The sequence below is a fragment of the Mya arenaria genome, chromosome 10, assembly GCF_026914265.1.
Source record: "Mya arenaria isolate MELC-2E11 chromosome 10, ASM2691426v1".
NCBI lineage: Eukaryota > Metazoa > Mollusca > Bivalvia > Myida > Myidae > Mya > Mya arenaria.
The window spans coordinates 33830002-33845784 of NC_069131.1; the positions used below are offsets into that span (position 1 = coordinate 33830002).

General features: G+C 33.6%; 1 protein-coding gene across 1 annotated transcript; it reads left to right on the forward strand.

Annotated features, from left to right (window-relative positions):
- Positions 1 to 544: 544 nt before the first annotated feature.
- On the forward strand, positions 545 to 14167 carry LOC128205791 (receptor-type tyrosine-protein phosphatase kappa-like). Its single transcript, XM_052907752.1, has 19 exons — positions 545 to 994; positions 4934 to 5054; positions 5180 to 5265; positions 5657 to 5800; positions 6791 to 6954; positions 7133 to 7220; positions 7538 to 7602; positions 8092 to 8128; positions 8312 to 8415; positions 8599 to 8724; positions 10039 to 10175; positions 11076 to 11211; positions 11332 to 11460; positions 11580 to 11682; positions 11951 to 12018; positions 12200 to 12334; positions 13020 to 13177; positions 13418 to 13553; positions 14044 to 14167. The coding sequence occupies exons 1-19, from the start codon at positions 784 to 786 to the stop codon at positions 14140 to 14142; spliced, it is 2247 nt and encodes a 748-aa protein (XP_052763712.1). The 5' UTR covers positions 545 to 783; the 3' UTR covers positions 14143 to 14167.
- The last annotated feature ends 1616 nt before the right edge of the window (positions 14168 to 15783 follow it).

A 15783-nucleotide genomic window follows, 5' to 3' on the forward strand; every position in this document is an offset into this window, starting at 1 on the left:
GGCTGCATAAATGGCAGTTGTGATACTAAATTAGGTAGTTGCCAATGCAAAAACAATAAATTTATTAAATCAAAAGCATCAGGGTATTGCCATGAGTGTGTGCCCGGACAATATGGTCCAATGTGTGAGCAAAGCTGTCCTAAGATGTATAATACATGCGAAAACGAGACAAATTGCGTTTCATGCAATGACGGGTACTTTGGGGAATCTTGTAAAAAAACTTGCCCCGATGGGTGCAAGAGCAATACTTGCATAAAGAAAGACGGATCCTGTTTAACATGTAAACATGGATATTACGGAAAGTCATGTGGAAGCACCTGCCCGGAATTATGTCAAGTATGTGACCACTACGATTCATGTTCCGAATGCAAAGCTGGGTATTCAAATACACAGAAGCAGTGTACATGTAGAACTGATATTTGCGTAAATTCAGTAGGTTGCGACTCATGCACAAATATTTCATATTATGCAAATGATAATGAGTGTTGCTTGGGCAGCATCGATAACTGTGTTTCCTTTACAAAGACGTTTGATAACATTCATTGTAAAATTTGCAGAAAGGGGTATTTTCCACACTACAATGGACAATGTAAAACCTGCAATTCTCAATGCGTCGACAGTGAATGCGATCCGTCTTCGGGAAGATGTCTTCATGGATGCACCCAAGGGTACTGGAATCAAACCTGTGACGATGAGTGTGATCCAGAATGTTTATCTTGCGATCACGCAGATGGATTGTGTTCACAATGCAAAAATAACACAAAATACGGACCGTTCTGTACAATGGAATGTAACAATACCTGTGAAAACTCCATGTGTGACATTAATGGAAATTGTACAAATGGATGCATTACGAATACGTTTGGAAAGCATTGTGAAAACACCTGTGATGAGCATTGTACACCAAATGAAAACAAAACGATTTGTTCCGAAAAGACGGGAATGTGTTTTTACGGCTGCCAAACCGAATACAAGGGGAGATTTTGTCCTCAAAGTAAAGAATTTTTATTTTATTATTTTCTAGTATACTTTGTCTTTATGATACCTGGGGCGTATTCATAAAACTTCTTAAGTTTTTCTTAAGAAAAATGAAATCTGTCTCAACTTAAGATAGGAATTTCATTTATCTTAAGTTCTATTCATAAACGTTCTTAAGTAGTAGTTGGTAAATCTCAACTTAAGATATGAAGGATTCCTAGGAATTTCATCAGAATTTCTTAAGTCCCGTTGCTATGTGTTGAATACTCTTTAAAGAAAAAAGCTACCGTCTATTTTTTACGGTTTTGGAAGCAAATTTGTATCCTTTTGTTCAATTTTGGATAAAGTACTATTTTAAAGTCGTGTAATAATTGGCAATAGTTTAATTTAAAAAATCAACAAAATCATCAGTTTCGGCACAATTTCTCTGTGATATTATCGTACATAACCATGAATGTCACCTTAAAGTGCTAAAATGCATTTATAATATTCATTGTGAATGAACAATTGTTCCCGCGCTATAACCACAGCTGAGTGACAAGGTGTATGGTAGAGAAGCCAGGCTTCGTGACATCATTTTCATTTTAGTTTGGGATTTTTTTCCTTGAAATTGGGAAAAACGTATACTTATTTGGCATTGGGAATTGGTCAGATATTCTGACCCCTGAATTGCAATTGCGGATTTAGGCGCGCGCCCCCTCAAAAATCGTCGAAGTAACAAAATAAGCTCATAATACACCATTCCGATTACAAATTGATAAATTTTTCTTGAGAGAGTAACCCCAAATCCACATGCAAACAGTTTATGCTATGCACATTCGGTTCTAAAGGAGGGGCGCATGTCAAAGGTTGCGCCCCTAAGAAACGCCACCTCTAACTTCAATTCCGGAGCCGCCACTGTGATGGGCCTATTCAGTCAAACATGTGACTCCCTCCCTGGATTCGATAATGTGTTTACATACTGATTATAGAAAAAATAAGACAAAATCAGTTTAAAAGAGTATAGAGAAAAATTCTTTGTTTCAATGTAAGATCATAATATATTTCACCGTATGAGCACCAAAACCTTATTTTCACGAGTGGCGTACCAAGAGTGATTAATATACTATTAATATTAATAAGGTGAAATATGTTGCAATCTTACACTGAAACAAGCAAGTTCCTTTTTATGATATGCCTAAAATGATTTAAAATGACAGTTCCTTGCAGTATTTCGGAAGGGGTAGTCAAAAACGCAACATTATTTTGGACACTACGTCGTTGAAATGGTGTCCCAGACTTGTCGTGTTCACACGCATGTTTTAATAATTTGAAGTTGGGGGGGGGGGGGGCGGTCAACATTTAAATACAGTGAAAAATATCAAAATGTTAATTCACAGTTTGAAACAGTGAAATACCAGTTTTAGTTTACTTATAAATTTGTATAAATCACAGGAAAGCCAGGGCTAAATAGAGGATAATTGTTTTTTTAGTGTAAGAACATTATATATTTTTTTGTGAAAACACCTTGAATACTTACAGTAAATAAAAGTAAATATTTCACCCGTGGCTACACCACTTGTGGACTTGGTGTTTGGTGCTCACTCGGTAAAATATAATATGATCTAACACTGATATAAATAAAATATCTTTTTAAAATATGATTTAAAAGGATATTAAATAACAGTTTATTGAGTGTTTTTTTTCAGAAATAGAAAAAATATCAATTTATCTGATAAATCTCTATAAGCAACTGTAACATATAAATAGCATATATATAAAAATAGAGGATAATTGAAGTTCTGAGATTATACCAAATATGAGATCACTCTGAAGCTATTGTTTATAGTCATTGAACTGAAAAAGGCTTACATAACTATCAAATCATTGAAGTCAGAGTTATGAACGCGAGGTTTCAGTTTGGTGGCCCTTATTACAACGCCAAGGCCATCCCAGTACCTTCAATAACCTACCAGCTGCCACAGCTTGAGTGCGAAAAAGTGGCTACAGCTCTTTTAGGAGCTATAATAGAAAAGAGCAAATGACACTGCCGAGTGAGAGACAAATAGAAGGGCTCATTATATGAGTATGATTATTTATTTTACATAATATAACGATTATGAGGGCTTATTTGAAAAATCCGGGAATGCAGTCCCAAATAAATGTGTTTCATGGGAGAATCATTTGTATTACTCCAAACATTTACAAAATAACCGAAATACATGTGAACTTCACTGAAGAGTAAGCACATTTAAATGGCAATGCATTCCTCGATTTCTCATATAGGGCTTACAATTGGTGTATTAGGTAGAATTACGAGTCCTACTTACTTTATCACGATGTCCGCTCTTTGTCTCTAGTTTGTAAGTGTCATTTGCTATTTTATCTATATGTAGCTCCAAAAAGAGCTGGAGCCATTATTTCGGATACGCGCACAAGTCTTAGGTTCATATTTGATTATTGTTTATGGTTGTCCAATTTTATTTTGACATTTAAAAAATGTCAATTTTATACATTCATGTTATACAACTGTTATCAATACCTACACATGTACTTGTACATGGCATACATGCTATCAGCTCCAACTGCATACATGGACTGGATATCCTAAAACAAAATATCAGCAGAATGATAATTCGTCATTTTGAAAAGTTGGGGGTGGTAAAGAAACAGTTGCCAGGTTGACTTAGGTGACAAGAGCCCCCTGCAAGTATGGGTGATCCAACGATCGAGGGTCCAAGGGTTTGATCCCTATGATTATGCACCAGTCAGATGTAACCACGGCCCCACAGGTCCGGGGATTAGCGGTGATTTTGACTTTCGGTCCAACCACCCCCGTAAAATCCTAACCCTGCGGGGACAAACTGCTAGTCAAATCCATGCCAAAAACCCCCGCACCCCAGGGGCATCCTAAGTTAGGACCATTCCCCGCTATTTTTGGTGCGAAAACAAAAACCACCACAGTCACTCGGCACTGCGTGGAAAGTAAAAACATGGCTCATTTTCCCCGCTATACCCGGTATACCCCCGGACCTGAGGCGGGGGAGGGGGTGTGGTTACAATTGACTTGGGCATTACTTTACCTTTTACTGGTGTCAGAAATAATTGAAGTGACTTAGTTAGACAGTCAACGATTGTGCTACTTGATTACTGATAATTAATGGGGTAATTGTACAGGCAGAACATTTTTCTTTCAGTATTATTAAGACTGACAATGTGGCAATGTTTCAGAAAAAAGTGGTTCCCCACCCATTGAAAGTTTCTTTAATTTCGAAAACTCAATCAGTTAATACATAAATCCTTTGATAAACCGCTTACTGGATTAATAATGTTGCTTTATTCAAAGAAATATTCATACAACTTACTGTAAACGATGAACTTTTATCCGGTTGATGTTGTTTACGGAATGAAAAATCGCAAATACGTTGGTCAAGGTCAAATATGGTTATTTTTATTAACAGAAATGTACATAAAAAAAAACGGTTTCTAAAGAGCGCAACATTCATATGAATTTATCAAGAGCAAAAACGTTCAATAATTTAAATGTTCACAATGAGATTTAGAATAACATTGACGCTGATTTCATTTCAAGATGGCCGACTCTTACCATTAAACGACTTAAGAACTTTTCTTAACTAGTTAAGACACCTCCGACGTTTTCTTAACTTTTTGCCCGATGTATGAAAACTTAGGAAATTCTTAAGATAATAAGTTTTATGAATAGCATTTAAGAAAACAATGGTAAACTTAGGAAAAAATGCCACACTTAAGTCAACATCTTATCTTAAGAAGTTTTATGAATACCGCTCCTGGCTTGAGGGTGTATTTTGCGCAATACTTAAAGTGATATCTCGTTAATACAAAATAATGTATTTGTGCAAGACAACTAGAGTATTTTTGCCAAAAAGTATGTACCTGTTTTGCTCGTTATTCTATGAACGTTTGATCTTTCATTTCACTCTTGGAATGTCCGCAGTTATTGAAACAGAAGCGGGAAAACAAAACTGGCCAATAGCAGCACTTGGTGTTGGTATTGCCGGAGGAGTGGTAGTTCTTGCTGCCATTGTGGTTGTTGAACTGTTTTTTCTTCGACGAAGGTAATAAACTAAATATATATGTGTGTCTTAAGGGAAATTAATTTTACGCATCAGTTAATCATTCTTTACAACTTATTCTATCAACTGTAAACATTAACTAAAACAAAATGACGATGTTATTTCAGAAGAGTCAATTTGAAAATTAAAAGCAAAGCAAATGAAAAAGAACCTGAGAACTTGTTGGAGATGTACCCCAATATGAACAATGGAAGTACGTATGAACTATTAGTTAGTAATGATTTTTAGTGTGAGCTAATAATTTATGGTGTTTGAATGTAGAGTAGTAATTATTATTTTATTTTGTACGTTTATGTTCCAATAATGTTCTAATAAGAGATTTTTATGCATTGACAATGATAATTCACCTGTATAAATATAAAATACATTGTTTAGTTGGTGGTCATCAAGTCCAACACACTGTTTCTCTCCGGGCGCTCCGGTTTTCCCAACAATACAAAACTACACACCCGCACAACAAAGTCCAATAGAGTAACTTAGTATATATATTATCTTCCTTCTCTGTTTTTAACGAATATTAAATCGACCAATGTGAACACGGACCAATCTGTAATTAAAGATAATTGTCACATTCATGTCCCCAGGAACCACCCGAGCAAAGAACCCTAAGGGGGATACCGACAATTTTCACTCTGTCACCGTCATAGGAATTCCCAATTACCAGAGTCCACCAACAAGGTCCGGAAATGAAAGGACGCCTATCTTGACAGAAGACAATCTAGAAATTGGTAATGTTGTTATTTAAATTAATATTATAAAGTTAATTAATGCTTGTATTATTCTCGTGTTATATGGCCCAGTTCGTTGTATGTAAAATGCACTTATTACAGAAAATATATTACAAAAAGAGTGAGGCAAATCGTTAGGAGAGTTAAAACTAAGATATTTAAAACAATTTAATGTTAGTTCAATAAAACATGTATTGACTCTGAAGACCATACTTTTGGAAAACGTTAGAAACAACATTCACCAAGGATTTTTTGCGTAATTGGTTTATCACATTATCACGCGATTTTGCCTATGTGTTCGATAAAGGTTAAAAACCCATCAATGTGGAATCAGTCATTGTGGCCGAGTTGTTAAAGAAATCGCTTTTCTTAATATTTCTTGACTGTACAGCGTAGGTTAGCTCAGCACTAAAATCAGAATATGTCATTATACTTTTCTTTATATTTTTCTGCAATTTCGGTATTAATAGGTACAATAATTATAAAATCAGCGTTTTTCAGATGCATTTTCGGGAAAAGAGGTAACAAATGAGCAATCCCCTTTGAATTGAAAGGCGAATATTCATGTAGTGTTAAATCAAGGTAACTAAGGATATTGCAGGCAGACAATTTTCATGAAGCTCATGTTAGCTCAATAGAACGATTTTGCTGGCGAAATCGTTTTTCCAAAAAGGTCATGCTTACTCATTTTAACAATATTGTTTACAAACTTGTGTTTTAAAAATCTCATTCTAACGATTTTGCAAACGAATTTAAGTTTTAAGAATTTCATGTTTCCACAATCCAACGAAAATTAAAACGCATTTGTGCATTTTTCACTCAATCTAACAATATTGCAATCGTATGTGTGCTTTACGGCAGGTCAGGTTATCTGAACATGATGATATTGCAGACAAAATTAAGTTTAAACTAGGCAATAGATTATACAATATTTCTAACAAATTTGTGCTTTTGGAAAAGTCATGTTATCTGAATGTGACGATATTTCAGACGAAGATGATGCTTCTGCAAAGGAAACCGCAGTAATATTTGAGGACAATGGAGGTTTTTATTACAACAACGCTGAAGAAATTAGCAAAATCAAATTGCATGTGACCGATCTACCGGAATATGTACACAATCTATGTTTTAAGGACCTAGAAGAAGAATTTCAGGTACTGTGCATCTCGTTGATGTTTTTATATTCTGAATTTCTCATTTCTTGAAGATGAGGGTTACGTGCAGATATGTCGTATTGAGATACTTAATATTACTCGATTAAATTGTTAAAACAAATAAATGAAATGTCTTTTAACCCGACAATCTTTTTTATATTTTGTTTTTAACTTGCAGAATATTCCATACGGTCTTGTAAAAGCCTATGGCGTTTCACAAACGAAACTAAACATGCACAAAAATAGGTACAGAGGAATCTACCCGTGTAAGATCACTTCTCTCAATACAGTTTTGCTTTCATTATTAACATTTGCTTAGTATTTAAATAGAAAAACAACTGAGGTTCATATTGTAAAACAGGCAAACGGCATTGGTGATATCAATATTGGGCTCTAACTGGATAAGCGTGACATCATTCAGCTAATTGTATAAGACGGAAAACTGACCGGCTTCCTTTTTGCCGAAAACAGGAGGGCAAATATTTCAAGATGTGCAAAATAATTCTTAATGCTGTAGGTTCATATACTATTTATACCAGATTTATGCGTTGCATGAATTGATGTTTAACCTCTTTAATTTCAGATGATGATACGCGAGTTTTAGTTCGCGGTGGAGAAACAGACTATATTAATGCAAGCTTTATAGACGTATGTTGCTTTTCTAACACAGGCAGTGGTAGTGTAAATTGTTATTCCCATTCCATACGTTGTTTGTTGAAACAAAGAATGCCGTTTTATTAAAGCATTTAATTAGTTAGTTTAAAAAGGCTTATTGTAATTATATCGTTATTTTGTCAAACATAAGTGAAAGCCGGGCTTGCACTCAATCCATTGTGTTATTATGAGTATAAGCTATTATTGTTCTTACAAAAATGATGAGGAAATAAATAATTCCAAAGCGTCTTTGTAGAAAGTGTTATATAACACTTTTGTACATAAGGATGAAATTATTTTTCCTTAAACATTACAGACAATCTTAAAAAATGTACATGCTGAAGGATGGCTGATTCTCCTTTGCCCGTTTGTTAAAGCCACTACTTCGGTACACCTTTTACTGCATACTTGGTATGGAGTGAATATAAACTTTCTCACTTAATAACAGTCATTATAAAAAACATGATTTACATTTTCTTTCAGGGATTCAGAAGGCGAAATGCATATATTGCTACATTGGGTAATGTCACATACTTCTTTCCCATCGATTTGTAGTCTGACAATACAATGTTAAAACTACCTTAGTTAACGACAAACTATTTGGACTAGTAACCAAGGTCCTTTTTAACATTTTAGTTTACGGGTATAAATATTTGCTGTGTATATAAATGCGTATTTTTATGATCATTTATGCCGTACATAGGTCCTATGGTTAAGCAGCTCGGCGATTTCGGCCAATTTTGGCAAATGGTTTGGCAACAGAAAGTGGAGAAGATTGTTATGCTGACCAATTTGGTAGAGGGAACGGTAAGGTGATAGTTTATCGAATTTTGTGACCTGACATGAAACGGTGAGATGTGGGTAGAATGAGAAATAAGTTTAGGGAATTTAAATCTAAATGGCATTCTAAGTACATTATGGTTGCGTAATGAAATGACAACACATGGACTTGAACTACATATTAACATATTATTGAATATTTCTTTACAGAAAACCAAATGCGAGCAATATTGGCCAGATTTTTATCAAAGAAAAATGTTCGGCGATATAAAGGTTGTGTGCAACGATGAAAAACTGTACGCAGATTTCATTTGGAGACACTTTACGCTTTATAAGGTACACTCAAATTGGTTATTTCAAATCGGTCTATTGACTGTTCGATTTAATAATTGAATGTTTGAGTGCTGCGGTTCAACAGTAAATGAAAACATTATCCCTGCACTAACCAAATGTTTTCCTACACAGATCGAGTTCAATTTGAATGGTATCAGTGTTTTAATCTATACTCTATATAAATGTTTTTGGGATTACCGAACTATATGAATGCAAAACAATGCTTCATAGGCATTTGAACGTAGTTAAAGTTCGGCTGAATGATATCATTTGCGTTGTTTCATCGACGTCATCCAATACATTTTCCGCTATTAAACCAATCACTATGGTCGGTTTTGTGGTATTTAGAATATGTTGCGTTCATCATAACACAGATATGCGATCGTCTATGGAAGTGCAATCGGAGTGTACTTTTGACATAAAACTTAACTCGTAGTAAAACCATATCTAGTTATTTAGAACGACACGCAAATGGCATTTTATCATTTGAATAAGCAAATCATAGCATAACTTGAAAGCGGGCGAATACGGTTGTACGACGTAATGACTTTCGAAATTCCCCACGTAGCATATACGGAATTGATAGTGTGTACGTGTGTAAAGGTGTAACGAGATCAACCAAGCGCTTTGTCAAAATAAATTAAATAGGTAAATCACCCAAATTTTGTATATATATTGTGACCCATTGGTTTTTGCAAATGTGATTGTTGAAAAGCAAATGTAAAAACGTTAAGAAATATTAATAAAGGACAAGGGAGTACATAAAGGTGAACAATTTCTTATCGTTTGATTGCATTTGTTATCCAATGTATCAGATGTATATTTAAAAATATAAATCTTGTTGAAATTAACTCAGAAAATATTATATTAAAGTAGTATGTCCTTAAAATAATGTCGTCTGCCAGGATCAAACCGAGCATTTAACTAGGTACATCAATATTAATAGGTAACGTTTATCCCTGTTGATGCTTCTTAGCGCCCAATCCGCCAGAAAACAATTTAGTCTGATTTATAACCATGGAATTAATATTGCTGTATATGTCGTTGTTTTCAAAACTAAAACAAATTTGTCTGCTTTTAAGCCTTAGGCTAATCATTGAAAAAGTTTGTTTTAAATTGAGTCGTTCTATTTTGTGATGAAAGTGTCAAACTAATTAACAGACGTATAAACGTGTACACTTTCATTAATCAGTAATAGTTAAGTTATCAAAACAAGTATGCATGGTGGATATATACAATCAAAACAATTAAAACATAATAATATAATCTATATCAAACAATGTTTAACCTATCTTTCTTCTCTTAAAATGGTACCAGAAATCTAAAAAAAGAAGTCTACATCATCTACAGTATACGAGCTGGCCAGACAAGGACATCACATCCTTTATAGAGTTTAGACAAAGGGTGAATGCCTTATCGAATACCTTCGATGGACCAGTAGTTGTGCACTGCAGGTTTGATGTCAAATTTTGGTTCAGATATACTGATAATTACGGTCCATGTCCTGGCCTGTAACGAATATAGAACACCAATGAATAATCGCAAACAATATTATATCAAAATGTTATCGGCCTATAATCTTCAATTTTGATGTATATGAATACAATTCATTTCTGATAATATTTCATAATTACGTTATATTAAATTGCTTTTGCAAAAAGTAAAGAAAATAAAAAAAAAACAACAATAATGTCGCGCCGGCATCAGTAATCAATCTAAATTCGTCTCAGTCAGCAAATGATTCGAGTCCGTCTTAGTAAGCAATCGTTCCGAGTCCGTTTTAGTCAGCAATCGTTCCGAGTGCCTCTTAGTCAGCAGTCGATCCGAGTCTGCCTTAATCAGCAGTCGTTCCGAGTGCCTCTTAGTCAGCAGTCGATCCGATTCTGTTAGTCAGCAGTCGATCAGAGTCCGTGAAAAAGATGCTTCTTAATGTTTTGATGAAACATATAAAAAAAATCTAAAATTGTGGCAGAATTTGTCAACATTGCAGCGGAACATTCAAATACAAAAATCTATGTTATGTAGGTTTGTTTTAAATACTTTTGTACAAATCTTTTTTATGAACATGTTTCACTTTCAGCCGAAATGTAAATAAGAGGCCAATTGTAACTAGCAATTTATTTTCTGATTTGTGAATATAAACAAAAACACTGGTCAAAATAGAAAAATTGTTCAAATTAAAAAGGTGAAAACGATATGTTTCAATCGCAACATCAACGCAGTAAATGAAATAGGAATCCCAAGTTGAAAAGGAACGTTCCGTTAATTCAGCTTTATTCCGTTTTCGAAATTGCATGTAAGACTTTTGATAAAAATACTTCTGTCATAGACTATTTAGTTTTGCGTACTTTCAGTGCTGGCGTAGGAAGGACTGGAACCTACATAGCTCTTGACATTCTTACAACAGAGGGTCAGACAGAAGGAGCTATAGATATCCCGGGATGCGTTGGCAACATGAGACAGAACAGACCCAACATGATTCAGACCTTGGTAGGATTATTATTATTTGTTAATTAGTTATTTGGTGCAACTTGTAGGAAGCACCGCTCTTTATTACATTTGTTGTCCTTCAAAGTGCCACACAACACATATTTATCATTTCTACTGTAGAGTCAATACAAGTTTATTCACCAAGCTTTGGTCCATACATTGACTACGGATTGTGTGTATATAAGAAGAGAACACTTCAGTCAATATATGGACAAATCCAGAAAACAAGAGATACAGGAGCAGTTTGAGGTAGGATTGTTTTTTCAAAGTATCACCTATCATAATGTTACAAATCGATATTTGAAACATGCATCGAGTTTGTATACAAGATTTTTTAAACGCAATGTTGCAATTGAAATATTCTTTAGAAAATGCAATCGGATCATGAGCAAAAGTCGGATAAGGAATTGTTAGCTACGGAAAAGAATCGGCTTCTGGCAAAAAAGTACAGGAAACACACGGATATACCAGGTACAAAGATTACATCGCCTACAAGCGTGTAACATATTGTCTACATTGGACGCAAAATGTAAACAATAATATCAAGTATTAAGTAGAATAAAACTCATATATAAATAGTAAACTTGTTACTCTTTTTTTATAAATGTAGGTAATTATTTAGAATCTGTAATAATACTAGATTTACATGCTCTTCATTGTTTGGTATTTACATTGCTTAGTCCGTTGCATATTTCTTTATGTAAACATTACCTATATGTTTTGTAATTTGTATTGTAAGGTGACTCCAGCAGACCGCATCTGAATCTGTTGATGAAAACAGACGAATCCGAGATATGCGACATCGACGTAAGTGTATTGTTAGCATTGCTTTATAATTTGCTTTAGATTTGTAACTCGATAGCTGGTGTCCAATCCATTCAAGACAAAAATGATAATAAAATAGAAATTATAATGGCATATTATAAAAGCCTAACAAAAACAGAACGGGAAAAAAATACTATGTTGTTCTGACGAATTTTCTTTTCAGAGTTTTAAAACAAAAAAACGCTTCTTGGTTGCAAAAACACCTCTTCCTGACACAGTTTACGATTTCATTGCACTTGCTGTTCAAGAAAACTGTTCCTGTATCGTTAGTATGGAGGCATCAATGGAAAAAAATAAGGTAAAATGTAAACTGGCAAGAAAGCTTAAAAATGAATATTGGCATCTACTTCCACACTTGCCCTTAAGTGAAATTTACATAGTGTCTTTGTTTTGTTTTATTATCATTTTTATACAACACATGACGTAACCATTATGGCATAACATTTTTATGTATTGTATTAGGCATAGAAATCATTGACGGCATGAGTTTACGACTTTTTACAAAAAAAACAGTAATATCTAAACCATATTAACACTTGTAACACCCTCTTTTTATCTGATTTAGGTCTATACCTTTTTGTTCCTGCTAGTTCAATTATTAATTGTTTTAAACAGGGACTAGGCATATACTTTCCTGGTGAAAATCAAACAATGAAGAAGAGAATAATTTCCGTTCAAGCAAACACAGATCGAAGTGCAAGATACTTCGTTAAAAGAATGCTTCATTTCAAGCACGAAGGAACGATACGATTCAGACATATTGATTGTGCACACATTAGCGAAATATCATTCTCTTTTTCTTTGTTCAGTTATATAAACGTCTTTTTAGAAAACATACCTCCAAATATTTTAAAGAATAAATGTAAGAAACAAAAACAACAACAATAACCACCACCACAAAACTAAAAAAACTGCCCTTAATAAATTGGCAAAGTTGCATCGCAATAATTGTCTGTATATATTATGTTTTCATTGGACTATAGACCAAGACAGATGTGACAATTCCACACTTTCAATATTTAAACTGGGATACAAAGCACAATGTGCCTAAGTCGCCAAAAAGCTTCGTTGCCTTCATCAAAGAGGTTGAAGCCGTATCCAAATCCTCTAACCTGAGTGGACCGATACTGTTGCATTGTCTGTACGTACATACATTGTTTTAGTTCCAGGTTGGCTTCAAATTTCGTCTAAGTTTATATTTCAAACATACTTTTATCATTCTCTTTCACGTTGAACCGATTATCCCTGAAATACTAATGTAATACTGACAGTGTGAAGAACACTGTAAATTAGACATCCAAAACATATTGAAAAGCAAATATTCGAAGCGATAATGTGTTAGTGTTTTTAATTTTTAGACGATATATAACTTTTTTTATAGAAACGGTGCAGGAAAGAGCGGCCTTTTTTGTGTTGTCTTGATATTACTTGAACAATTGGATGAATATGATGAAGTCAGTGTGGTCAATGCGGTGAAGAAAATCAGAGCTAGAAGACCGCTCGCTATTCCAAATAAGGTAAGTGTGAATCACTTCTTAAAACGGATGGTTCATAACGCTTGGTAATGGGTTTGTATCACAATAAGACAATGAAAACCGCAGTGACAAATGAAATATGAAGATAATTAACAATGAGTCTATTAAGAGGCACAATGTTCAGGGTTCAACATACACTGAATAAGAGTCACACTTAAACTTTACTGGTTTCATATGAATGTCCATAAGTAATATAAATTACTTCTTTAGTCCTATGTATGTGTGTTAGTTAACTTAATAAATGCACTTATAGTTTTTAAATTCGAAATCTTTGACAGTATTCATGACAAAGTAACCATTAAATTTGATTATTAAATTTGAATTTGTTTGCAATGCCATGACATTATTTTACTTTATGACTTTTTTTATGTCAAATGTACTAACTTGTTTTCATTTGACTAGATAAAGTCGAATATTTTATCAGTTGTTCAGAAGTTTAATTACTGCACTTATGTATGAATTTGATTTTTAGGAACAGTTTTACTTCTGCTACGAGTGTGTTCTCCATTCCGTAAACGAAACCGATAAAGCTGTGTATTACAACCTAAGAGGTGATATCCAGAGAAAATGAACACGGCTGACCAATTCGGCACAGTGGCACACGTAGTGTTAACCTTGACTCGAACGCATGAAAGTATATACCCTTGATAGTCAAATGCTGACATAATAAGTTATGTTTTTCATTACGTTGAGACCTTATGGCAAAATGGAAATTATTTCCATGTAACTTTATTGCAACACTATATCACCTTCATAGTATTTCACCTGCCAATATAAACATTGTATTGTAAATTCGTTGTATTTGGTTTGGCTGTATATATCAATGCTTTTATTACTTTAACCATATTGTAGAGTGTTTTCTTGTTATGTTTTTAAATGATTCTCTCTAGCCTCAATTTCTCAAAGCATAACTCACTTAAGTATCTTATTTCATTTGGTAAAATTACTTACTTAAATATGATTTAATAAAACAAAAAGTAGCTTATCTTATTGCTCTCAAATATTATTTCCTGTACAAAACCCATTTCTCTTTAAAAAGAGAATATTTCTTGATACAAACCAAATCCAAAATAATCTTATGAGCTTGATCCTGTTATGAGGGATTATTTAATGATGTTTCGAGAAATTTTGGCGCATAATTTCAAACGGGCAAGGCGTTATATGCAAGCGTACAGTGTCAACAATTGCAATTGATTAGTTACAAAGGTATTGCAATATATGCACGCTACTTATAGCACGGTTAGCTTGCCTATATGCTATAGAAAACATACTACATCAAATCCTCGTGAGTGAAATTATTCAAAATATTATAATAATCAGGTTATTTATGTATATACAATTATATATTGCATTGTGTTTTTGCAAGGGCTTTTAACATTCTACTTTGAATACACACTTTCTTTGTAAATTGTTAAAAATAGACGTAAGGAATAGTTTTTTTTTTATTTGTTGTTGTATTTAACAAGGTTTTTACGTATGTTTAAGTGTTGTAAGCGTTTATATGTAAAATAACATTTCATTAGTTTTATTGTTCAATCAGGAAATGTATTGTAGGAGCAGATGTGCACGCAATGGTGGTGTTTATGAATTGTGTACAGCTGTGTATATCTTTGTGCAGTAGTGTTGCTTATCAGCTTATATTACTATTTTGTATTGTAGTTTTGAAAAAAATTATTTCAATGAATTACTTAATTTTCTTAAAACTTTGAACAGTCCAAATGATGAAATTGAAATAATTAGTATTATCAAATAATCTATAAATCGACAGTCTCGCAGGTGTTTTCAATGTTTTTGATTTGGTAATAAGTGTTATCTTCATATGTTCACTTGTTCCCGAATATTATGGGAATCAATCAATTAAAAACATCCGACTGGGTTTGTATTGTTTTCATTGCCATCTTGATTGTTGTTGAATTTAAATGGAAAACAATCTATTGACATTTCCGGAATCAAAATGTCAACTTGCTGTCAAAGATCAAATGGCAATGTTAACATAATATTGCCATACTTTTCAATCGGGTCCAAACTATGATCTTGTTTAGAAAGAAAATAATACGCATGTCATTTTCCATTTCATTGTCATAATTTATTGATATGTTTGATCAACAGATATTATGACCTTATAAGAGCATATTATTATTGTATTTCAGTTTTCACAATAAACGTTCTCTTTCTGTGTTTTTGTTCTAGTGACATTAAAGGTAAAAATGTA